Raw genomic sequence first — 27555 nt, forward strand, 5'->3', positions numbered from 1 at the left:
TAGCGGGCCATTAGAGTGTCTTTGTGAGTTCTCTGACCACCAGCCAGAGTGGGGGGGGGGGGGGTGCTGCATTCCCCAAACAGTTTTCAAAACCTTTAAAAATGAACATGATTTATGTGAAGGCTCTTGAGTTTTACTTCATACAGATTGGCTGCAAAAGTCAGATGCAGAGTGCAAAACATTTGAATTGATATTTAAAGTGATTTAAGCAGCCAGGAGAGGCTTAATCACTAGTTAAGTGGCCCTAACAGACCACAGAAAACTCTGTCCTGTTTTTATGTGGTGTCGCTTAGTTGATTAAGTGCTGATATCACATTTAACCGCATGAGATAGCTGGCCGCATTCACCCAGCTATTCATTACAGGTTAGGCACTGAATATCTTGGCGATACTCTTTTTCGATAACTGAAAATGCAAAATGAACTTCGTGCATGATAAATGATGTTCACACGTATTTTTAAAACAAAGTCAAAACCACTAAATGCTGTAAGCAGCAGAATTAGTGTCCTGTGAGTCAACCAATCAGATTGCTTGGACTCAAGACAGCCTTTCTGTTTAACTTATAATTAAATCCAGTGGCTAAGTGTCATAACATAGCAGATACTACCAAATACATTCTAAAATGATGATCTGTCTAGGGCAGTGGTCTCAAACTTGCGGCCCGGGGGCCACATGTGGCCCGCCAGGTACTATTTTGAGGCCCTCGGTGTGTTTATCATAATCACAAAAGTAAAATAAAAGTTTCTTGATCATATGTCTCTTTAGCTATAAATTACAATATTCTTATTAAGACTTAGCCCAAAAAAAGATTTATAAACTATAAAGAGTTTTGCCTCATGCAAAATTGTAATTTCTTTAATAAGATATTAACTAATTTTTTCTGCGGCCCTCCAAGTACCTACAAATCCCAAAATGTGGCCCTGCAAAGGGGTTGAGTTGGAGACCACTGGTCTAGGGCTTCTCTTGTTGGTGTGAAGCCTAAAATGATTTTTTATTTTTACCCACTAGAAAAGTGCATTGGGGTGGGGGGTGGGAAGGTACTTTTGGCATTCATACCAAACCAAACTCTTTGTGCAGCCCACCTGGGATTTATTCATTTGACCAGAAAACACCCGAACCGGCCCACTGGAATGGCTGCAGCCAGCAAAGAACGCCACAGCCAAGCTCTCCTGAGGAAACACTGAATGCAATAGGGTTGGCACAGAAACCTCGGGGCACTCCCTGCGGGTGCTCTTAATGGGGCTCCACCCCTCTAAGTATCCAGAAGAAATAAATACAGACAATATTTTATGACCTGTCTAAAATTACGTTCCATGAAATAAAGGGCCTCGATAAGAATTCCATACAGGCCTCTGTTGAAGGTGTGACCTGGGTCCCATTTAGAACGGGACGTTCTGCGATACGAAGGTGAGAACACGGAGAGGAGAATGTCTTTATATGTAAAACCCTTGATAAAGATTTAAGACCTGTTTTGTATAACATTCCTGCTTTTGTCAAGCACTGTTTGCTGTTCTCGTGGCCTTCTTCACGAAAACACAGAAGCTTGCAATCTGCAGGGCCCATCTAGTCTACCTAAACTATCTGTCACTGCATGCCCTAGACCCCAGGTCTTTTGGATTTTATTTTCACCTTCTGTGTTTAGGGTTACCAGATTTTCCTTCGGGAAAATCCGGACCTATGGCCACACCCCCAGGACCGCCCAGTTCCGCCTATGCCCTGCCCCCCCAGCCCCACCCCCTAGCCAGCATCTGCGCATGTGTGTCACCACGCGGATGCCCCTTTCCAAAGTGATTATGTCGGGAAACTTTTCAAAACCCAAAGTGCCGGGGTTTTGAAAAGCCGTCCAGGGAAATCCAGATGTCTGGCAACCCTTTCTGTGTTTATCCCCATCTGTCTTAAATCGACAGTACTCCCCCGAAATTTGTGGGGGTTACGTTCGCGGAGTGACCGTGAATGTTGAAAAACTGCGAATATCGGACGAGTACTATAAATCGGCACTCCTCCTCCTCTTCTCTTGCTTCATCCCCGATTTAAAAAAAAAAACCAACAAAAAAAGTTGCCTTCTACCTCATCAGGCCACAGAAGACACCACAGTTTGGTCTTCAGCATGGTGCTCGAGTGCTGACCCTCGAGGTTTCCCCGCGACCAGCCCCAGCAAAGGTGCCCTTGGTTGCCTTAGTCGGCGGCGTCTTCCGGAGATTGCTGGTGGCGATTTTTCTGCTCTACGTTTTGTGGGAGGGGGCACGGGAGGCACGCAGCCAGGGAAGACCGCTGGTTGGGGAAGGGAAGGCTGGCTGAGCCTAGAGAGCTTTACCGTTGATCAGTCATTCGCGATATTTTCTGACTGGAACAGGCAGTCAGAAAATACAGTGTTCCCCCTCTCCTCAAATTCGCATGTCAAAGCAGCTCCTGATTGGTGTAGCCCGACTTTACTACAGGAAGAACGGTCAGAGCAGACCGCGAGCAATTTTCTTCACCTGCTGCCCTCTCCTGCCTCCCCTGTGTTGAAATTCGCGGGGGTTCCTGGAACGGACCCCCCACAAATTTCAGAGGAGTACTATACCGTGAATGACTGAGTCTGTGAACCGTGAATTTGCGGGGGTATACTGCATTACTAATGCTTCCACTATCCTCTCTGAAGCGTTTAAAAGTCTTTTTCTTACCCCCCCTCTTTTTCCTTCAGGATAGTCAGACCTAGATAACACATCTTATAGGGCTTTTGGTACCCTTTTTTTAGACTATCTCCACTTTATTCTTTGAGAGATGTGGGGGAGGGGGGGGGGCTGATATTCTAGGGTTACCAGATGCCCGGATTTCACCGGACATGTCCTCCTTTTGGGATCCGGACGGCTTTTCATGACCCGGCCCTTTGTCCAGGTTTTGAAAAGCTTCTGGCAATGAGCGACATCAGGATGACATTCGTCAGGTGCAACCCGGTGACATCACGCTCGATACATCATCGCGTCACACCAGCGAATGCCATCTGACGTTGCTCATGCAGGTTGAGAGGGGCGGGGCCTGGGGTGGGGAAGTAAAACCCGGATGTCTCGATCCGGCCTCCTTTTTCTGGAGCCGTATGGTAACCCTAAGAATTGGCAGAGGAGATGGACCTTGCAATCTCTCTATCAAGCGTTGTCATAACATCAAACCCCAATGCCCAGACAAGTGGAAACCAATTTACACCCAAAGAATGATCTCACAGTTCGAAGAGCACCGCCGAAGCGTTACATCACTGGTCGCATAATGGTTTCTTCACCTGGTGAGAGACTTTGGCTTCGAGTGCATTTTAAAAAAACAAGGCCTGAAGGACACTACCCAGGCTTCAGAGAGGAGCACATTCCATAAATGGAACAAGATGATGTGTTTGTGTTGGGAAACTCTAAATGGGTGGGGTGTTTTTTTTTCTTTTTATAGTTACAGTTGCTTCAATGTGGAAACTCCTGGTGTGCACTCTGCTGGGGGAAATTCACACTCCCCCCTCTCAAGAGCCTCGCTTCAGCAGAGATGCGGGGCACAGTGCTGCTACTGTGACGGTGGGGACTCGGAGCCCTTTCCAAACCCACACAGAGGTAGCTTGTTCTTTATCGTGTTGTTTTTGGCTTCCCCTGCGAGGAGGCCAGAGGCAGCCAAATCGTATTAACTTTCAACAGGGAAGTGCTGTGGTCAGCCAGACCTGTTTGTGGCAAGGTGATAAGGGAGGTATGGCAGGCTCCATTGATCACAAGCGCGACCCAGCTAGTAAGTGCTGAACTTTGTCTGTCCTCCTTGGTTAGTTTGTACATTGAGGTTTACAACTCACAGACTAGTTTTCTAACTCTGTGGGTTTGGGAACCGACTCTAAAACCTACCACGGCTTGTGCAAAACCACTGCACGGGAATGAAGGGCAGGTTGTTTCCTTCTTGGCTTTACACTACTGCTTTTTTAACTCCGCCTACCAGTTTGGATTTAACCCTCCTCGAATGACAGGCTATAACATCTCTACACCGTCCCCCCTCCTCACCGTCCACTTCTTTTCTCCCTGCACCACCTGTTTTGATTTCCCTCTCTCTCATACTATCTGTCTCACGTATCATAAATTTCTTCCTTTGTTGCTTGCCTCTTTTTCTACTTTTTCTGGTCTCTCTTTTATTTTTCCTCTCTCTTTTTCTTTTTCATTCTGTATTAGAGAATGACACGGGGACAAATTTTTCCCTGTCCCTGCGGAAACTCATTTTCCCATCCCCGCGAGTTCTTTTCCGGTCTCTGCCCCATTCCTGCAAGCTCTGTCCTCATCTGCGTAAGCTTGAAACACTTTAAAATCATAAGTAGCAACATGGAATATTGCTACACCTTGGGTTTTGGCCAGGTACTAGTGACCTGGATTGGCCACCATAAGAACGGGCTACTGGGCTTGATGGACCATTGGTCTGACCCAGTAAGGCTATTCTTATGTTCTTATGATGTCATAATGCCTCATTCCACCAATGCCTACGCTCCGTCCTCATCTGCACAAGCCTCAAACACTTTAAAATCATAAGTAGCAACATTCTAGAGCTCAGATTGTGATGTCATAATGCCTCATTCCATCAATGCCTAAGCTCCGTCCTCATCTGCACAAGCCTCAAACACTTTAAAATCATAAGTGTTCGAGGCTTGTGCAATTAAGGTAGAGCTTACAAGAATGGGGCAGAGGCAGGGACGGGATGGGGAAGCTGAGCTCTTGCGGGGACGGGAACAAATTTGTCCCCGTGTCATTCTCTATTCTGTATCTCTTTCTCCTATTCTTCCCTATGAAATATCACGCTGCATTTTGAAACTTGAGGTTACTTTACAAGCCTCTTTGAGCACCACTGGTTGTTTGGAGTCACTTGCTGGGACTGCCGTGTTGACAGTACCGTGGCACAATTTCCTTCTCTCTCGCTCTCTCTGGCAACAGTGTCAGACCACAGTGTGTCTGCCAAGCATCTTCCACAAGCGAGTGTTACATAGCAGGCACAAGGCCGCAGACCTCCCAGCATATGGACAAGATTTTGGTCCCCTTCAAAACTCCGGAGGCAGCAGTGATGAGGTTGCAGAGGCTGTGAACTGCCTAGTGTGTGATTTTTTTTTTTAACATCTTAAAAAATGGGAACTCTGTACCGAACTTCCCGGCAGCTGCTTAGAAGAAAAATACAGATCAGTATGCTTCCCTTCTGTAATAGAGGCAGGACTGGTATCAGAAAATAAAAGCAGCCTTTCCCTCTACACCCGAAAGGCTCTGGACTAGGGCTGCCAGAATTTACATTTGTAAAATCCGGACCTCCGTAACCCTGCCCCCAGGCCCGCCCATCCTCGCCCCAGCCCTGACCCTAATCCCGCCCTTGCTCTGGTCGGATGCCCTATTGCCCGACACAATTTCGGGGGAAGCTTTTCAAAACCCGGACAAAGGGCCAGGTTTTGGAAAGCCATCCGGACATGTCCAGAGAATTCCAGACATCTGGTAACCCTACTCTGAACAGGCCTCATAGACTGACATCTTCTCCAACGGTCACTATATTCATAGAGGAATAACATAACATAACAAATCATTTCTATACCGCACAACCAGTAAGTTCAATGCGGTTAACAAATATTAAAAAAAGACAATATAGATTAGGACGATTGGGTTAGTTAGCAAACAGATGTCTTCCGTTGCTTTCGAAAATGATGACAAGACTCCGAGCTCAATAACAGAGGTTTTATGTAGTCCAGTAATCAGGTGCTATTAACTCATTGTGTCAGCGGGCTAATAATATAATAAGAGGTTTTACTGTATTTTCATGCATATAACGCGCGCGTTATACACGATTTTATAAACCGTGCATAACTATGCGCGTTATACGCGTGAGCGCGTTGTACAAATTTTTTTTTACATAGATACCCCCCCGCCGTCCGATTCATCACCCCGAAGGACCGCTCGCACCCCCACCCCGAAGGACCGCTCGCACCCCCACAGCCTCCCCCCTCCCCCTCCCGCATGGAGAAGCTGCCTACCGTTGTTTCCGGATGCCAGTGAGCCCAGCTGCTTCCTCTGCCAGCGGTCCTGCCCCTTCTCTGAGCCCTGCGCTGCTTCCTCTTCCGGCAGTCCTGCCCTTTCTCTGACGTCAGAGAAAGGGCGGGACCGCCGGAAGAGGAAGCAACGTAGCGCAGGGCTCAGAGAAGGGGCGGGACCGCCAGCAGAGGAAGCAGTTGTGCTTACTGGCATCCGGAAACAACGGTAGGCAGCTTCTCCATGCGGGAGGGGGAAGGGGGAGGAGGCTGTGGGGGTGCGAGCGGTCCTTCAGAAAGGAGAGTCGGGGCGGCGAGAGGAGAGTCGGGGCGGCATGCGCGGTATACGCGTGTGCGTGCTATAGTAAAATTTTTTTAACATAAATTTCTGTTTCCCGCGTGCTATACCCATGTGCGCGTTTTACACGGGTGCGCGGTATATGGGTGAAAATACGGTAATTCCTTGTCCCCGCAAGCCGCCTGGTAAGAAAGCGATTGTCGGGAGCAGCACAGAGCATTCAGTGTGCCGGCCTGCACTAAAAACCACCATCATGGTTTTGTAAAAAAAGGGGGGAGGGTTTAATTAAAATTTTCTACACCGTTCTCCCAGGGGAGTTCGGGACGGTTTAGATGAATTTTTCCCTGTCTGTCCCGGCAGTTTTAATGGCATTTTCAATTATTGTGCCATTTAAGCCAATAAAAAAAACTTTAAACCCCGCCCCCTTTTACAAAACCGTAGCATGGTTTTTAGCGCAGGCCACAGCGGTAACAGCTCTGACGCTCATAGAATTCCTATCAGCGTTGGAGCTGTTACCACTGCGACTGGAGCCAAAAACCACACTACGGTTTTGTAAAAAAAAAAAAAAAAAAAAAGGGGGGTGTTTATGGAGGTGGGGGGGGGTTAAATACAGCATGGAAATCAGCTGGGCAATGCTGATCTATGCGTCTACTGGCACCTATAAAATAAATGAAAGTTAGACAAAGGCCACCTTCTGAAAGGACCTTCAGACCACAATCCTTATCAAATGGACCTAGAATAATTATCATTATTACATAACCATACAAGGCGGAGTTCCTGTGATTGGACTGTGTCCAGAGACCCGCAGACATGCTATGTTTCCACATAGTGACATAGTAAAATGATGGCTGACAAAGAAATTAAGGATTAAATTAAAATGTGTTTTTTCTTTGTTTCATTTTAAGAACATAAGACTAGCCTTACTGGGTCAGCCCAATGGTCCATCAAGCACAGTAGCTCATTCTCACAGTGGCCAATCCAGGTCACTAGTACCTGGCCAAAACCCAATGAGTAGCAACATTCCATACAGAATCCAAACAATAGCAAGATTCCGGAACCCCAAAGAGTAGCAACATTCCATTCAGAATCCTAAAGAATAGCAAGATTCTAGAACCCGAAGGAGTAGCAACATTCCATGCTACCGATCCAGGGCAAGCAGTGTCTTTCTCAATAACAGACTATGGACTTTTCCTCCAGGAATTTGTCCAAACCTTTTTTTAAAACCAGTTACGCTATCCGCTTTTACCACAACCTCTGGCAACGCGTTCCAGAGCTTAACTATTCTCCGAGTTCCAGAGCTTAACTATTCTTTGCAATAGCTAGTCATAAAAATATTTAAAGAGATGCCCAAAACCAGGGCACTGGGCTGCTCTGGGTGTCACTGAGGGGCTTTCTATCTTGCCATGCTTATTGCCAGTGTACCGTTTTCCAGCGTTATGTTACCAACATCAGGGAGATGACCGTGGATTTAGAAAACGAGATGCACCATGCCAGAATAAAGTGCGAGAGAGAATATTCAGACACGGTCCAAGAAAGCCCTCAGCCTAATGCAGGTGCACTGGAGTGCAGGAATACCCACAAAACCGTAGTGTGGTTTTTAGCTTCAGTCGCGGTGGTAACAGCTCCAACGCTGATAGGAATTCTATGAGCGTCAGAGCTGTTACCGCTGTGGCCTGCGCTAAAAACCATGCTACGGTTTTGTAAAAGGGGGGGGCGGGGTATAAAGTGCCATGCGTTAAGAACCCAGGAAATTGGGTTCAAATCCCACTACAGTTTGCTGTGATCCTGGGCAAGTCTGTTAACCCTTCATTGCCCAGGCAAAAAAAAAATTAGATTCTGAGCACACTAGGGACAGAAAATGTAAATGCACATTATGTGAACAGCACTCCAGAAATTATTAGTAGGATTTTTTTTGCTTTTGTTAATCTTTTTCTGTACATTTGAGTGGATTAAAATGACAACCTTGCTATTTTATCCCTTTAAAACCTGGAGACCTTTTATCCCTTTAAAACCTGGAGACTGCTGCAGTGGGAGACTTCAGAGATTTCCAGGACTGTGCAGTGAATTAAGACCGACACATATGGATGGTCTTATGGACAAATGGGCTAACTCTCAATTTTGCAAGTACACAAATAGGTGTATGTATAAAACTGTCTGAACCAAAATACACCATAAGATTAGCACCTCCACTAATAATAGTGCAAATAGATGTAAGGGAGCCTCAGAGATCTTGAAATCAGGCAATGATTTACCAAGATTCCAGATCAATCAAAAATCTCAATCATTGGCTCTACCTTCTAAGTATAAAGAATGATTTTTAAATTTTAAAACTTTTTATAAAAACTTTTTATATTTCATAGAAAAGAGATAGTGCAAAAACTTTCAAAAAGCACTTATCTTGTTGTGAATCAACAATACTGCTTTGTGAAACCCGACGGGCTCACCGTTTCACCCAAGTCGGCTTCGTCAGGGGTTTGTAAATGTAGCAGTACGGAACGTGACTTCACGCATGGCTCAAAGGATTGAATTCAAAATGGCATTTGTCCGGGTTTAGGAAAGCCTCAACGAGCTCTGGCCGCATCTGGAGGGCCTATGGGCACGCATGGATGACATCACACACGTCCACGCATGCTCCAGGTCCTCCAGATGCGGCTGGAGTGCGTATGGAAGGAGAGAGGAGGCTTTGTGTGTGAGGGGGCTTAGAGCAGAATGAGGCGGGGTTGGAGGCAGAACTGGGTGTGGCTGGAGGTGGAATGGGGCGGGATCATGTGTCTGGGGTTTCCTGGAGAAAAACTGGCCACAATGACAAACTGGGCCAGCCATCTCGGGTGGGAAAATGGATTAGCCTACTTGTCTCAACAGAGCTACTACATGTTGGGCCCAGAGAACAACTGAGCAGCTGCTTTTCGAGAAACCTACAGCAGGGTGAAATGTGTAGGGTTGTTCACCTCGTAATGTTTTCGCCCATCCCAAATTCTTTCTAACAACAGTTCTGCAAGGGCAAGTGTCTATGTTACTCCAACAGAGTAAAGTTTGCCTCTCTGAATCTATGTGACAACTGGTTTTATGGATCAAATGCGTTTCCCAAAAGAGACCAACATCGCCATTGTTTTCTTACTTCTGCTTGCCAACCGTGAGGCTTGCACGGGGAAGATGCTACAGCGTGAAGGGCTTGTTGACTTTCCTGTGTTTCTTTTCAATGAACTTTTCTGGATGGTGTATAACCAGCAAGCAGAGTGCCAGCCCAGAGGGCCGGGCCATGACAAAATAACCTGCGACATGATGCTACTCGAGAACAAACGTGTCTGTGCAATTAGAGGATTTTTCTTTGGAATCTGAAACTTGGGGAGGAGACTCCGGGATCTCCTGGACCCCACCTCTGGCACCAATGTCATGGCTAAGTTTGCAGCTGGAACAGCATATGTGAACGCTTCCCACACGTACAGAGAAACGCTACCAATTAAAGTTACAGATGGGAAGGGTGTTGAATCTTCTGGCAGACCTTAATGATGAACCTAATCAAGACCACAAAAATGTTTCAGTACGTAAGTGCTGCAAAAACGTGCTTGAGCGCTACAGAAGACGGAACGCGAACTATGATGTTGCTGTGACATCTGAACATAAGACTTGCCACTGCTGGGTCAGACCAGTGGTCCATCGTGCCCGGCAGTCCACTCTCATGGCGGTCCCTAGGTCAAAGACCAGTGCTCTAAATGAGTCCAGCCTCACCTGCGTATGTTCCAGTTTAGCAGGAACTTGTCCAACTTTGTCTTGAATCCCTGGAGGGTGTTTTCCCTTATAACAGTCTCCGGAAGAGCGTTCCAGCTTTCTACCACTCTCTGGGTGAAGAAGAACTTCCTTACGTTTGTACGGAATCTATCCCCTTTTAACTTTAGAGAGTGCCCTCTCGTTCTCTCTAGCTTGGAGAGGGTGAATAACCTGTCTTTATCTACCAAGTCTATTCCCTTCATTATCTTGAATGTTTTGATCACGTCCTCTCTCAGTCTCCTCTTTTCAAGGAAGAAGAGGCCAAGTTTCTCCAATCTCTCACTGTAAGGCAACTCCTCCAGCCCCTTAACCATCTTAGTCGCTCTTCTCTGGACCCTTTCGAGTAGTACCGTGTCCTTCTTCATGTACGGCGACCAGTGCTGGACGCAGTACTCCAGGTGAGGACGCACCATGGCCCTATACAGCGGCACGATAACCTTCTCCGATCTATTCGCAATCCCCTTCTTTATCATTCCTAGCATTCTGTTCGCTCTTTTCACCGAAACTCCCAAGTCTCTTTCCTGGGAGGTCTCTCCAAGTACCGCCCCGGACATCCTGTATTCGTGCATGAGATTTTTGTTACCGACATGCATCACTTTACACTTATCCGCGTTGAACCTCATTTGCCATGTCGATGTCCATTTCTCGAGCTTGATTATGTCACGTTGCAGATCTTCGCAATCCCCCTGTGTCTTCACTTCTCTGAATAACTTTGTATCGTCTGCACTACCTGACAGTGGAAATAAGCGATGGATTCTTCCGATTGCCAAGTCAATCCACTGGGCCATGTAGCCTTGTGTAGCAAAAAAATAGATTCTTTCAGGGAGAATTCTAATGAGATATCAGGTGACTCAAGCTAATTACTGCTAGCTTGAATTTGATTCTGAGCTTGCCTGACATGGCTCTTTTAGATAAAAGTTGCCATAATGGGCCACACCGAAGATCCATCAAGCCCAATATCCACCCAGGGCACAAGTACCTGGCAAAATCTCAAGGAGTAAAACAGAAATTATGCTGCTTATCCTAGGAAAAAGCAGTGGATTTCCCCAAGTTCGTCTTTTTTTTTTTTTTAAATTCTTTATTCATTTTCAAATTTACAATAAGTGTAACAATATATCCAAACAAATTAACAATAAATATAACACTTAATAATCATCAATGGTACAAATAATATGCTCTAAATTCATAAATACCCGAAGACAATATATCTTCACTGTTACAGCACCACAAACATGGAATTCTCTCCCACTTTATTTAAGGGAGGAGAAAAATCTTGATAAATTCAAAAGCCAACTTAAGAGCTTTCTTTTTAAAGACGCTTTCAATATTTAATTGAAATGCCAATTGCTCTTTATAACTCCCTTTCATTTTAGTCAGCTATGTATACTATTTCCAAAAATTATTTTGTTTTCCCTTTCCTTTTGTATTTTACCCTTAACGGTCCCTCCTTTCCTATTATAAATTGTATTTCTTTCCCCTCTATCCCAGTGTTTCCTGTTGTAATTTGTCTAGTTTTTAAATGATTTTTATATTTTTACTATATTATTGTTATTGTTTTATTATGTATTCTTTGCATATGTAAATCGCTTAGTAATTGTGATAGGCGATCAATCAAATAACGAATAAACTTGAAACTCTTATCTCCCACCCTTCCCACCCTTTCTTATCATATAATCAATACCTTATACAATATATAACAATAAATTTACCCTCCCCTCCCCCCTTCACAATCAAACTTGTAAATTTAAGGGGAAAAAAAAAAATGTCATCTAATCGGTACAATACTTTGTAAATGGCTCCCACACATCCTGAAATTTCCTGAAAAAACCGCGCTGTATTGCAATAAATCTTTCCATTTTATAAACATGACATAAGGAATTCCTCCAGAAATTATAATTTGATCTACTCCAATTTTCCCCAATTATACGTAATTTGTTGAATGGCAACCCCAGTCATTAAAAGTAATAATTTGTTATTATTTGTAGAAATCTGACTTTTTGCTCTCATTTCCATACCAAACAATACAGTATCATATGATAATGCCACTGGGTTATCTAATAAACAATTAATTTGGTCCCAAATTGATTTCCAGAAATTCATAATAAATGGACAATAGAATAATAAATGATCTAAAGTCCCTGCTTCGAGATGACAGTGCCAACATCTATTAGACTTAGAGCTATCCAATTTTTGTAACCGAACCGGGGTCCATAATGCTGTATGTAAAAGTACCTGGCAAGATCTCAAGGAGTAAAACAGAAATTACGCTGCTTATCCTAGGAATAAGCAGTGGATTTTCCCAAGTTCATCTTAACAACAGCTCATGGACTTTTGTTTTAGGAAGTTATCCAAACCTTTTTAAAATCTTGCTAAGCTAACTGCTTTCAATAACAATAATAATAATAACTTTATTTTATATACCACAGTACCACAAACAGTTCAGAGCGGTTTACAGTGTAAGAGACTGTAAATTTACAGCGAAGATACAATGAGGACTATACATATTCAGTAATGGTGTTTATACAGCGAAGAACAATGTAGATTTACCCTGTAGGAGACTGTACATATACGGCAGAGATATTTATATAGTGGAGAAAGCAGTGCGAGAGACTTATAGAGCAAAATGCAATGCAAGGGACAGAATAATGCGGTGAAGCGGTTTACTATGCAATGATTGATTACATATCCCTAAGTCCTACAGTTCCTTTCATTACAATCAAGAATAAAGCAGTGTACAAAACCAATGCAGGGTGATGAATGTCAAGAAAAGCAACCAGTATCAATTACAGGATGGAAGTATTTGATTATTTGGTGATGGGGGGGGGGGGGGTTCGAGAAATTTGTCGTAGAGGAAAGATTTGAGAGATTTCCTGAAGGATGAGTAAGACGGGTCAGATGAGATGAGGGTGGTCAGGCAGTTTGTCCATCTGCCCGCTTGGTAAGAGAGAGTTCTATTGAGGAATCTTTTGTAGGTGCATCCCTTTGGGGAAGGGTAGGTAAACAGATAGGCATTACCCGTGCGAGTGGTTCCAGGGAACACAAAGTGGCGAGACAGATATATCGGGAACAATCCACATTCCTCGGCAACAAATTCCAGAGTTTAATTACACACTGAGTGAAGAAATATTTTCTCTGGTTTGTTTTAAATCTACTACTTAGTAGCTTCATTGCACGCTCCCTAATCTTAGTAATTTTTGAAAACATAAGCAAGCGATTCACATCTACCTGTTCTACTCCACTCAGTATTTTATAGGTGGAAGCTTCTTACTTGATCAGAAACATTACCGTTTTCCCCACATAAAAGATCTCCAATTTTAACCCTAATGAGCTAAGAAAGGTTCTTCCCTCTGAAGCTCTGCTTAATTGTCACGCACCACCTTAGATACTCAATCTTGTTCTCTCAAGGCACATTTTACTTCTTCCAGCTGCTTCTTGACAGCTGGTACTCTGCCCACAGTCAGACGTGATGTTCCAGCCAAACCTAAAACCAGCCACTGAGTGGTCAGTCTCCTTAAGAACCCAAGGGAGGCCAAACAACAGAGTGTGCTTCTGTTCTCCAACCACCAGATGGCACTCATTACTTTGTGCCAAGCAGACCCCATACATACACAAAGACTGTTTTAATCCTGGTGCCTGTTGGTTTGTGGACTGTGTGTGAAGGACCACTACAGCTCAATAAAAATTAAGAGCATAATCGAGAACTGAGATTCCTTGTGGCCGATAGGTTGCGCTCCTGTCTGTAGACTGCTTTTAATCAGTGGCGTAGCGAGGGGGAGAGGTGCCCAAGGTAGAGGAGCCCCTTCCCCACCCTCTTCTCCGTACCACTCCTACATGCTTCTTTCCTGCTCCCCCCCCCCACTGCAAGCATGTGCCGCTTCACCTTCCCCCATACCTCTGTAATATTCCTGGCATAAGCAGCAACCCCCAAACCTGCTGTCGCGTCTGCATGGGCTCTCTCTCTGGACCTAGGCGTGGGTCCAGGAAGTGATGTCAGAAGCACCAATGCAGGTGCGACAACAGGTTCAAAGTTGCTGCTCGTTGCTGGGAATGTTGCAGAGGAACGGGGATGGGAAGTGGCGCAAGCGCACGGCAGTGAGGAGGGGCAGAGAGAAGGATGGGTGTCGCACCCCTGTCACGGTGATGCCCAGGATGGACCACCTCTCTCCCCCCCTTACTACACCACTGCTTCTAGTCCTGACTGAAACATTTCTTCACCCAGCTCAATTGTACTTACGTCTTGGCTCCCGAGGTCCATCGACAGTGATCTTGATGGCTCTGTGGTACGTGGCAACTTGTGGAGGATTTGTGAAAACAGTAATAGTCAGGGTGAAGCTTTTTCCTATGAAAAAGAAGAATATGGCATTATTAGTGAAGGAAATGATCTTATGCAGTACATCGGCACAGGGCGCTGGTTTTCTGAGATTATAAATGTCCCGTTTTGATCATGTGCCCAAAAGGTCGATCACGATCGACCAGTAGATCGCAAAGACAATGCGAATCGATCATGTAGCCCAGGATGGGCTCCGCGATAAGACTCGCATTGCCTTTGCGTTCTCCCCATTCCCTGACCTGTAACAGGCCAGACTGCAGAAGCGCTGGGCACACCAGCCTTCCCCCTCCCCCCCAATGTCAATTCTGATGTTGGAGAGGAAGTTCTAGGCCTGGAACTTCCTCTCCGACGTCAGAATTGACATGGGGGGGGGGGGGAGAGAAGAAGCTGCTGGCCTGTTACAGTGTCAGGGAGCAGGGAGAACTCAGCGGCAACAGCGGCCTGTTCCCAGACGACAGCGGTGGTGGTGGCTTGGGGAGAAAGAAAGGACAGACAGAAAGACAGAGAGAAGGAAAGAAAGGGGGCAGGGAGAGAGAGAAAGAAAGAAAGGGGAGGGGGCAGGGAGAGAGGAAGAAAAAGTTGGGGCAGGGAATGGAGTGTGGCAGGGGGCAGGCAAGGAGAGAGGAAGAAAAAGTTGGACAGTCAGAAGAAGAAAGTGCAACCAGAGACTCATGAAAGCACCAGACAACAAAGGTAGAAAAAATGATTTTATTTTCAATTTAGCGATCAAAATGTATCTGTTTTGAGAATTTATATCTGCTGTCTATATTTTGCACTATGGCCCCCTTTTACTAAACTGCAATAGTGGATTTTAGCGCAGGGAGCCTATGAGTGTCGAGAGCAATGTGGAGCATTCAGCGCAGCTCCCTGCGCTAAAAACCGCTATCACGGTTTAGTAAAAAGGGAGGGGGTATATTTGTCTATTTTTGTATAGTTGTTACTGAGGTGACGTTGCACATCTTAAAGTCATCTGCCTTGATCGCTTTGAAAAAAATGATAATTAACATTTTCTCTGCATACAGTGTGCTTTGTGTTTTTTAAAAATTTTATTGTTGGTAGATCATTTTGACTTGGTAAATTTTAAAAGTAGCTTGAAAGCCAAAAAAGTGTGGGCACCCCTGATGACTCTCAGCACATTGCACTTCAGCAAAGCTTTGGACCTTGTCAGCAGCCTTCCAACACATAAGCCTCAGCTTGAATAGGAAAAAACAAACACACAGAAAACCCCAAGTTCACCGAGAAAAAGGATTGCTATCTAAATAAACTGCATGGGCTACAGAAGAACTCCTGAGATAAATTTACAATTCAAAGTAAAATGCAAATTTGGATGGCTGAGGCTGCACTGTTTTCTCTCTGAAATAAATCTATTTTGCTTTGGGGGTAACTATAGGGGATGCCAAAGCTGGCATCGGGCAAAGGGGTATGATCTACTTCCCACCTCCTCAAACCAGCCCCGGCCATGATTACTTAACCCTTTCAGGACCATAAGGATCGTAGGCCAATTTTTGTGGTTTTGACGACATTTTTATGGTAAAAAGGGCTTGCAGATGCCAAAAAATTGATTTTTTTTTGTGAAATATCATTTTTTTTTTTTTTTTTTTAAATCAAACTTCTGGCTTATGGACAGTGTGGCAAGTGAATCTTCTCGTCAATCTGGCAACGACGCTAATGAATGAATGTCGGAACCAGTTTGTTTACATAAAGGCAGTATCATATGGAATCCGTACATATCAAATTTAGAACTGTAGACTATCCCAATCAAAATTTATAGGATTTTAAAGTTATGGGACAAATATGTCCCTTGGTCCTGAAAGGGTTAAGCAGGGAATCTGTCTTTAATTTCAGTTAGCTAAAGATCTCATTGCTGCTGCCCAGCCTCCCCTCCTGCTGCCACACCGATCAAAAATGGCTGCCGCAAAGTCCCACATCAGTCTTGTGAGTTCGTGCGGTCTTGTGAGACTACTGTGGGAACTTGAGGCCGCTATTTTTGAAAGCGGATCTGCACGGCGCAGAAGCTTGGGAACAGCTCTCTGCCCTGCTCTTTTAGAGGACATGTCCGGCCCGAAGAGACGAGATTTGTTTGGGGGGCGGACCCAGGTGGGCCCGGAGGCAGAACAGGGCAGGGCCACATGCCCTCTTTTTCCAGATGGAAAATCTGGTAACCCTCAACTTACACAACCCCGGGTCTAAGGGGGCTAAAAGCAACCGGCCACCACAAAGCTCTCCAGAAGGGGAAAACTCATGAACTGCAGTGCCTTCAGAACCGGGCTGCTGGTTTTTAACCACCATCCTCAGCATATCCCATGCTTCCCAGCAGATTAGGATGAAAATGGCATCCTATCCTGGAGGTGCCCACCCTCCAGGGTAGGGTACTTGCACACAGGAGTTATTCTATGGATTGCTGGATGCAGGGCTGGCTGGGAAAATGCTACCCATGTGTGCATGAATCAGAGAGATTTGCATTTTTATGTATGTTTGTTTAGAAGGGTTGGACAGGCTGAGTCAGTACACAGCTTTTTTTCCATGAAAGCTACACCATATCTCAGGGCCTGCTGTGCCTTAAGAGCTGGTCTCCCTTCCTCAAATGTGCTCCAGACCAGTCTCTCTCTATATCAGTGTTTTTCAACCTTTTTACACCTATGGACCGGCAGAAATAAAAGAATTATTCTGTGGACCGGCATCAGTCCGTGGACCGGTGGTTGAAGAACACTGGGCTAAGTCGTGGACCAGGCCCCGCCCATCTCTACCCAATCTCCACCCCAGACCCCGTCCCCATAATAGTACTAATTGCACCTTGCACGTCCCGTGCCTCATCTGGAAGCCTTCAATCTGACGTTGCAACGTCAGAGAGAAGGCTTCCAGTTCAGGTGCAGGATGCTCGTAGGAGCCACTGCCCGTGGCTTTGTGCACTGAATCAGTTAGGAAGAGGAAGCTGGCTCGAAGATAACGCAGCATCGATCGCATCGTGGACCGGCGGTTGAAGAACACTGGGCTAAGTCGTGGGCCAGACCCTGCCCATCTCTACCCAATCTCCACCCCAGATCCCGCCCCCATAATAGTACTAATTGCACCTTGCACATCCCGTGCCTCATCTGGAAGCCTTCCCTCTGACGTTGCAATGTCAGAGAGAAGGCTTCCGGTTCAGGCGCAGGACACGCTTAGGAGCCACTGCCCGTGGCTTTGTGCACTCAATCAGTTAGGAAGAGGAAGCTGGCTCGAAGATAACGCTGCATCGATTGCACCGTGGACCGGCAGTTGAAGAACACTGTTTTGGGCCTGATGCATGTGCTGGCCCTGTGGACCGGCAGGAAATTTCTGTGGACTGGCACTGGTCCATGGACCAGTGGTTGAAGAACACTGCTCTATATGGCCCATAATTTAAAAAAACCCCACAGATGTCCAAAAAGCATCTTAAATCAGCATGTGGATGACTTAGTCGCCAGGACGTCCAAGTGCCGATAATCAAAACCTCTGTACGTTAAGAGCACAAGATGGGCATGGTGGAGGCGTGTTATGGGTGAGCTTTGGGCAGTTTCAAGGGCGGGTTACACATGGACGTCTTGCTGCAATAATCAAACATTTTGCAAGACATCCTGGACAGAACTTATATGTTTGGAACTAGACCTGTTTTAGAAGGGTCTAAATGCCACAAAGGTGCCCAAACTGAAGAGATGACCACTTCATGCATCAAGGTAAGACACCCACACTCCCCCAGTGCTCATGGACCCCCTCACACCCACAAAGATCAGAATACATACGTACATGCCTGTCTCCAGTACATCAGCACCTGGTATAGGAAAGCGAGGTGGTCTGCTCCCCCCCCCTCCCCGACTACACCACTGGCCAAGACTATATATAGCTGATTTTGAGCAAACCCCCGGCCTAGACGATCACCCATTCAAGAAAAACATAAAATTCTACAAAAGGTACAGTGGCATGGTGATTTTTACTACTCTTCAAGAATACACATGGAATACACATTCTAGAATATTTCCTCATCATTTTAGAAAATCTCATTCATTATTTTCATTCCCTTCTGTAAAGAGATGTAAATATAAGAAATTTCAGGCAGCCTTATGGACTAGGGATTTAACTCGTATTCATATTTCCAAATTCGTATCAACAATTTCAACGTGCCTTAAAAACGTATCTTTTTAGGGAATGTTTTGGAAGTTAGATATTGGATGTTTATTCATTTGTATTACTAGTCTTTGTGAACCGCATAGAACTTAATGGTATTTGCGGTATACAAGTGAGTTTTATATTATGTTATGTTCACTACCAAAGTTTACAGAAAACCTACTGTAAATGGCGACTATAAAGATGGGCAGGGTTTTAAAGGCCTATATTTAGGCAGCCAAGTTCTTTAGAGAATCGCACCTAGCGACACCCAAGTCCTTCTCCAGCCTTAAATATGCCTACGGAGTTAGGCGCCTTTCAATTAATCTTGAAAGACAGATGTGTATTCCATGAGTATATCTTTTGTAGAATTGCACCTAAGAGAGGTCTCTCAATAAATTTAAATTTGTTCTCAATTACGAGCTTGTTAAAGCTCGTAATTGAAGCCAATTTACTAATTAAGTTCGATGCCTTATAGGATTTCCCCCTAAGCAAATAAGATTTTTTCAGACTTGATTCTTAGAAGGGATAGGTTTATATAGGGATGAGTATCTCACACAGCATTCTATGGGTTCCAGAAAGCTCTTAGAAATTGCCCAGGATACATGTTCTTAAAAATTATGCATATATTATGGGCAATTTCTAAGAGCCAACTATAGATGTCATTTACAGAATTTCCCCCTTAGCGACTCCAGGGGATGAGACATCTGCCGAGAGCTCTTTGTGAGCCCCGATATTAGCATCCACTGCTCTCAACTGTAGAGGTGGATCTATGGCGGGGATTCCATATTTACGTATTTGGGATTTGCAAATTTGGTTATGCGCGAGTCTCCAAACAAGCAGCCTCCCTCCTGCTTCCACACCGATCAAAAATGGCTGCCGCAAAGTCCCGCATCAGTCTTGCGAGTTCCTGCGGTCTTGTGAGACTACTGTGGGAACTTGAGGCAGCTATTTTTGATAGCGGATCTGCATTGCGCAGGAGCTTGGGAACAGCTCTCTGCCCTGCTTCACCGTTGCACCACCAGGGCTTCACAGGTAAGCTGTGGAGGGGTCCAGGAGGCGGGAGGAAGTCAGAGTGGGGAGCCTTAAAGTTATTTGCGATTTTTTTAAATATTCGTGAGGGAGCTGTGCCCCTAACCCATGCAAATATGAAGGGAGATGTGTACTTTTTAGCCCACCCAGAGATCTATGATGTTCTAATCATCAGATGTAGGGAGCAATTGGTTTGATCTATATCAATTAAATTATTGAGCAGAGTGTGTGGTTGAATGATGTAACCTACAAGGGGAAGTGGCAGAGACAAAAACAGCGAATGAATTCAAAAATAGGTGGGATAAACATAAAAAAGGATGCCTTAGGCCCGTTTCAGTGCATCCCAGGATGCACTGGGGAAGGCCCACCATTTTGAAGAGGAGGGAGTGGACATCCCTCCTGCTGAACTTCAAATAAAAGGTATGGGGGTGGGGGTGGGGGGGTACAGGCATTAGTGGGTGTCCCGGCCCTGTGGTTCCTGCCAAATTAAAAAAAAAAAAAAGGCAGGGTAAGTGAGAGAGGGTGTTGGGGGTTTCAGGGTCCCAGATAAGGGTACTAGATAAGGGTTTCTAGGAGGGGGGCACGGCAGGAGGGTGAAACCAAGCATGGGGGGGGGGGTCAAGGGAGGGTGAATGATGGGGGCTATTGACAGCTGGGAGGGGTCAGAGGGAGGGAGGGAGGGATCGGGAAAAAATTTGCCTGTCAAGCCTTACTTTCCTGTCAGTATGACCCTGCCATTAAAGTCTGCATGGATAACAATGCATTTCCCTGCTGTGCATTACATGGAGTACTCATTACAATACCAATGAGCTCCTTGTAATGCATTAGCATAGGATTCTTAGAGGCTGCTACGACTATCAGTAGCAGCCATGGAGAACCCTTTTGTGCATCCAGAGGACGGTTTTCCTGCCAGTATGAGGCAGTCCAATCAACGTCCTAGCGTTATTTTGCCACTGTAGCTGACAAGAGTGTTAATTTATTTTGCAAAGTGCCAATTTTCAGAATCATAATGACATGTTTTCACATTGTTTCAGATCATTGATTGAACCATGTCAACGAAAGGTGTGGAATTTTCAAGTGTGGAACTCCGAGCCGTCATGAAGTTCCTATTCCTGCAGAAGAAAACTCCAAAGGAAATCCATGAATGTATGATGCAAACATTGAGTGACAAATGCCCATCATACTCCACAGTGAAGAAGTGGTGTGCAAACTTTCAGCGTGGAGATTTTGTGACTGAGGATGCAGCAAGGTCTGGGAGACCTCAAATGTCAACTCCTGAAATCGTTGACCATGTCTATGACCTGATTTTGGCAGATCGGCAAATACCAGCTAAAACAATTGCTGAGACACTATAGGTATCCACGAAATGTGGCGGGCGCATAATCCACGAGCAGCTGGGTACGCAAAAGCTGCCAGCCAAGTGGGTGTTTGAATGCCGACGAGAAACGTCGTCGAGTGGACACTTCCAAGTTGATTTTGTAGCATTTTTCAACGAGCTGATGCCAACTTTTTGGAACTAGTCGCTGTTGAGGAAACATGGTTACACCACTATAATCCTCCGACAACAGTCCATGCAAAGATGGCTCTCAGGTTCTCCAAGGCTAAGGAAATTTGAGATCCAAATGTCAGCAGGAAAGGTCATGGCCAAAGTGTTTGGGATCAGAAAGGTGTTGCAATGACGCACTGTCTCCAAGGGACCAATCAGTTAATGCAGAATATTATTGTAATTTGCTCTGCCGATTAAAGGAGGCCTTGAAAGAAAAAAGGAGAGGGAAGCTGTAGAAAGACAATGCACCTGCTCATAAGGTTGGTAAAACCATGGATGTTTTGACGCATTTGGGGTTTCAATGCCTAGACCGGTGTATCGCAACCTGTGTGTTGCGGCACACTAGTGTGCCCCAGAGGACGCTGGCGAGGCGCCAGTGCCGGCTGACTGTTTACGGGACGTGCATCTGGTAGCAAGAGGCATGTCCCGTAGTCAGTCAACCAGTGCTCTCCTCCTTGCTGGCGCCTCTTGCTCTTCCTCCTCACCTCTCTTTCTGCAGCACCCCCCCTCCCCCCCCACACCAGCAGTAATAGGAGGCTCAAGGCCACGGTTGGAGGACGTCCGCGCATTTCCGGGTGCCCTCCAGCCTTAGCCCTGAGATTAGCGTGCCGCAGCTTAAAAAATTTGCAACTCACTGGCATAGACCATCCACCCTGCTCACCAGATCTTGCTCCAGCCGACTATTTCCTGCCCCCATACCTTAAAAAGAGCTTGAAAGGGCGACGATTTTTGAGCGAGTCGGAGGCAACCGCAGCAGCGAAGCACTATTTCAGTGACCAGACATCAGAGTATTTTTTTTTTTGAAAGGGTTACAGAAACTTCAGACACGATGGTGCCAAGTGTGGTGAACTTAGGGGGTGAACATATGGAATGAATTGTAAGTTTCGTGGCTCCATGTCATTTCCTTCTTGGCTGGGCTGAGAGCTTTTCAGCACCCCTTCGTAAGACTGCTTTAACGAGTCTTACTGGCACGGAAAACCTTTTGTGCATTGGGGCCTAAGAGAGAGAGATGTCTTCTCGATTCAACTGGGTCTCCATTCAGCTCAGGCCTGCATTTAGTCACAGAGGAGTAAATTCTATATAGGTTGCCTAAAATAACCAGCGCTTAAGTGTTATTTTCTAAATCGCCTCCAGAGTTAGGCATAGATTATAGACTCACACGTAGCGGCCATCCGTGCGACTAACGTTTAGACGTAGGTGTTTATTATTTTATTTATTTATTTCGATTTCTATCTCATCCTCCCAGTAGCTCAGAACGGGTTACAAGCCAACATTTTGGACAGTTCAAAGACTATACTGCAGGTTAAGTACAGGAGAGTGCAGAAAGGAGGGAGAATATAAAGGGGGGTCAAGGGGTAGTTTGCAGTTAGAAATTCAGTTGAAGAGGAGGGTCTTTACTGCTTTCCGGAAGGTCATCAGAGAATTCGGTAGTCTGATTTGTTTATGCCAATGAAAACCAGGCCTTTATGCTTACGCCTAGGCTGTGTGCAGATCGGGCCTATTCTACAATAGTGTGCTTTTTAGGAATGCCCACGACCCACCCATATGCCTCCCCTGACCACGCCTCCTTTTGAGATCCGCGAAGTAGAATATACCCACGCCACTTTATGGAATATGCTTTGAAAGTTCTAATTACTGCCAAAAATTGCTCGATAATTGGCCATCATCAACCCAGATTGGTTGGTTAACCAACTAAGTTGCGCCCACAACGCACAGATTTACGCGTGCATCATCACTGAGCACAGTACACAGAATCAGGGGCAAGTACCAAATTTCAAGGTGTCAATACATTGCTAAAATCCATAACCAAACACGTCTTTAAGGGCTTGACGCTCGCTCACAAAGCCTTGCACATGGCACCAGACTGCATGACAACCAAGCCGAACGGACCACTCTGCTCCCAGGATGAGATACGCCTCCAAAAGACTCCCGGGTCGCGCACTTCAACTACAAGGTGCTAGAAGACTATCTTACGCCTACCTCATTTCAAGCTACTGGAATCAACTACCCCCGCAGATCAGATCCCTCGAAGGCCTCATGAACTTAGGAAAGCAATTAAAAACCTAGCTCTTCGCCTAATCCCCTGTCTATTGGCGCATGATTAAAACACAAGAAATGTATATATCAAGTAGGCAGTAAAGATTGTATAGTAAGTCTAGCACAGTGTTCTTCAACCTTTTTAAACCTATGGACCGGCAGAAATAAAAGAATTATTTTGTGGACCGGCATCGGTCCGCAGACCGGCGGTTGAAGAACACTGGGCTAAGTCGTGGGCCAGACCCTGCTCATCTCTACCCCAGACCCCTCCCCCATAATAGTCCTAATTGTAACACTATTTTATTCATTCATTTTTCATATATACACACAATATAATCTTATTAACAACGCATCGATCGCACCGCAGACCGGCAGTTGAAGAACACTGGGCTAAGTCGTGAGCCAGGCACTGCCCATCTCTACCCAATCTCCACCCCAGACCCTGCCCCCATAGTCCTAATTGTAACACTATTTTTTCCATTCATTTTTCATACATACACACAATATAATCTTATTAACAACGCATCGATTGCACCGCGGACCGGCAGTTGAAGAACACGGTTTTGGGCCTGATGCACATGCCGGCCCTGTGGACCGGCAGGAAATTTCTGTGGACCGGCACTGGTCCATGGACCGGTGGTTGAAGAACACTGGTCTAGCAAATTATAAACGGTTGTCTGTATATTATGTAAGCCGTTCAGAGCTTGTTGGACAGAAAATGAACAAATAAGTAAGAGGAACATGCCTCCTCTCCCCGTTATACAACAGTGCTGCTTCAAAATGATGCCGCTGTGCCCTTCTCCAATCCCCCTCCCCCTTCTCTCTGGTCCTGCTGACGGGTATCAAAATAAAATCCAGCCTTACTTCAGCTGTTTGTCGCTCTTGGCATAGTAGGGCACTACTGTTTCCAACCGTGGAGATCGCTCTCTAGCTGTCTGTGCTGTTTTCACACTCTGGGTATAGCCCAAATTTAAAGCCTCATCCCCCGAGGTAACAGCTCAGTTGTTTATTCTGTAGTCACACTTTCTGCATATCCCGGTGGTGCATACCAGGTCCGGAAAGACGAAGTAATAACAGTTTTTAGAAGCTGGAATCACTAATGTAGGCTTTCAGGGATGCAATAAAGCCCGAATGATGAAAGCTAAACTAAACACAGGATGTGGAACAAGCTCATAGGGTCCAACCCAGGGGTAGGCAATTCTGGTCCTCGAGAGCTGGAGCCAGGTCAGGTTTTCAGGATATCCACAATGAATATGTATGAGATGGATCTGCATGCATGGCCTCCTTGAGATGCAAATCTATCTCATGCATATTTATTAGAAACATAGAAACATAGAAACATAGAAATAGACGGCAGATAAGGGCCCACGGCCCATCCAGTCTGCCCACCTTAATGTCCCTCCCCTACCTTTGCCCTGTGAATAGATCCCATGTGCCGATCCCATTTTGCCTTAAAATCAGGCACGCTGCTGGCCTCAATCACCTGTAGTGGCAGACTATTCCAGCGATCAACCACTCTTTCAGTGAAAAAGAATTTCCTGGTATCACCTCGTAGTTTCCCGCCCCTGATTTTCAACGGATGCCCTCTTGTTGTCGTGGGACCCTTGAAAAAGAAGATATCTTCCTCCGCCTCAATGCGGCCCGTAAGATACTTGAACGTCTCGATCATGTCCCCCCTCTCTCTGCGCTCCTCGAGCGAGTATAGCTGTAATTTGTCAAGCCGTTTTTCGTATGGTAGATCCTTGAGTCCCGAGACCATCCGGGTGGCCATTCTTTGCACCGACTCCAGTCTCAGCACATCTTTGCGATAATGCGGCCTCCAGAATTGCACACAGTATTCCAGGTGGGGCCTCACCATGGATCTATACAATGGCATAATGACGTCCGCCTTACGACTGACGAAACCCCTTCGTATGCAGCCCATGATTTGACTTGCCTTGGACGAAGCCTGCTCCACTTGATTGGCAGACTTCATGTCCTCACTGACGATTACCCCCAAGTCTCGTTCTGCTACCGTTTTTGCTAGGATCTCGCCATTAAGGGTATAAGACTTGCATGGATTCTGGCTGCCCAGGTGCATAACTTTGCATTTTTTGGCATTGAAGTTGAGTTGCCATGTCCTAGACCATCGCTCCAGTAGGAGTAGGTCGTGCATCATGTTGTCGGGCACTGAATCTTCGTCTGTTGTGCATTTGCCCACTACATTACTCAGTTTGGCGTCATCGGCGAATAATGTTATTTTACCTCGTAGCCCTTCTGCCAAGTCTCTTATAAAGATGTTGAATAGGATTGGGCCCAAGACTGAGCCCTGTGGTACTCCACTAATCACCTCCGTCATTTCGGAGGGGGTGCCATTCACCACCACCCTTTGGAGCCTACCTCCAAGCCAGCTCCCAACCCATTTCGTCAATGTGTTACCTAATCCTATAGAACTCATCTTGCTCAGTAACCTGCGGTGCGGTACGCTATCGAATGCTTTGCTAAAGTCCAGGTACACGATGTCCAGGGACTCCCCAATATCCAGCTTCCCCGTCACCCAGTCAAAGAAGCTGATCAGGTTGGATTGGCAGGATCTCCCCTTAGTAAATCCATGTTGTCGGGGATCCCTTAGATTCTCCTCATCCAGGATCTTATCTAATTGGTGTTTGATTAGAGTTTCCATTAGTTTGCTCACTATCGATGTTAGACTCACTGGTCTGTAGTTTGCTGTCTCCATCTTGGAGCCTTTCTTGTGGAGTGGAATGACGTTAGCCGTCCTCCAGTCCAACGGGACGCTGCCTGTACTAAGGGAGAGGTTGAAGAGCGCGGACAGTGGCTCCGCCAAGACATCACTCAGCTCCCTAAGCACCCTGGGGTGCAAGTTGTCCGGCCCCATTGCTTTGTTAACCTTGAGCCTTGACAGCTCACCGTAGACACTGCTGGGCGTAAACTCAAAGTTACTAAACGGGTCAACTGAGCCAACCCTTGTCTGTAGCTGAGGGCCGAGCCCTGGCGCTTCTCGGGTGAAGACTGAGCAGAAGTATTCATTTAATAGTTGGGCTTTTTCCGAATCCTTTTCCACATAGTCTCCGTCTGGTTTCCTAAGACGTACAATCCCGCCTGAGTTTTTTCTTCTATCACCGATATACCTGAAGAAGGATTTATCTCCCTTCTGGATGTTCTTTGCTAGAGACTCCTCCATGAGGAATTTAGCCTCCCTGACTGCTGTTTTGACTGCTTTTGATTTGGCCAGGTAGTCTGCTCTAGAGTCCTGCTTCCCCGATTGTTTGTAAGAGATGAATGCTTTTTTCTTCTCCTTGATCAGGTCTGAGATCTCCGCAGTAAACCACTGTGGCTTATTGTTCCTTCGCCGTTTACTTACTGATTTTACATAGCGGTTTGTTGCTTCTTGTATGGTTGCTTTCAAAGTCGACCACATGTCTTCCACGTTATCGGTTTCTTCTTGGCTTTGTAGCGCCTGGTGAACGAAGTCTCCCATTTCTTTGAAATTTGTTTCCTTGAATTTGAGGACTTTGGTTAGTGTAGTAGATTTAGTGAAACCTTTCCTGATATTAAACCATACCATGTTGTGGTCACTGGAGGCCAATGTGTCGCCCACCGAGACCTCTGTGACACTTTCTCCATTGGTAAGTATCAGGTCCAGTATTGCCTGATCCCTTGTCGGTTCCAACACCAGTTGCCTGAGGCTTGCTCCTTTCATAGAGTTTAATAGCCTCCTGCTGCTGCCGGAAGCAGAGGTAAGTGTAACCCAATCCACATCAGGCATGTTGAAGTCACCTAGCAATACTGTGTCCCCACGCAAGGTGATATTTTCTATATCTTCGATTATTTCCATATCCAGGTCATCCTGTTGTCTTGGGGGTCTGTAAATTACGCCAAGATACAAGCATTTGTCCTTCCCTCTGGCCAAATTAACCCAAAGGGATTCCCCAGTATACTGGACATCTGAGATTCTCGTAACCTTAATGTCATCTTTAGTATATAGTGCTACACCCCCTCCCATCCTACCCTCTCTGTCCCGGCGAAGCAAGTTGTAACCCGGTATGACCATGTCCCACCCGTGGGAGTCTGTGGATATCCTGAAAACCTGACCTGGCTCCGGCTCTCGAGGACCAGAATTGCCTACCCCTGGTCTAACCAGTAAATGAACTGTAAGATATGGCATCTATACGTTACAGACCAACATGCCACACGCGAAACAGGTCTTCGTCTGCATGTTAAAAAGGCCCTGATGTAGTTAATCACCTATATGTTTACAATTAGCATGCACATACCAAGTAAATACAGCATTATCATACGTAAACTAGGCTTTACGGACATGCAGGAAACAATCTAATCTAATCTTCTATTTGTGCGTCATTCATACCTAGACAGGCTCAAGGTGACTTTAAAGAGGGCAAGAGGGGAGAGGAAGGGGAGGGGAGGTGAATAGGTAGGAGG

General features: G+C 45.8%; 1 protein-coding gene across 1 annotated transcript in view; it reads right to left on the reverse strand.

Annotated features, from left to right (window-relative positions):
- RUNX1 (RUNX family transcription factor 1) overlaps positions 1–27555 on the reverse strand; it is a 146792-nt gene that overhangs the window by 79707 nt on the left and 39530 nt on the right. Inside the window, exon 3 of the mRNA XM_033950349.1 lies at positions 14286–14390. Coding sequence (XP_033806240.1) covers positions 14286–14390 — 105 coding nt within the window. The remainder of the gene's footprint in view (positions 1–14285; positions 14391–27555) is intronic.

This window comes from Geotrypetes seraphini, chromosome 6 (assembly GCF_902459505.1).
Source record: "Geotrypetes seraphini chromosome 6, aGeoSer1.1, whole genome shotgun sequence".
Lineage (NCBI taxonomy): Eukaryota > Metazoa > Chordata > Amphibia > Gymnophiona > Dermophiidae > Geotrypetes > Geotrypetes seraphini.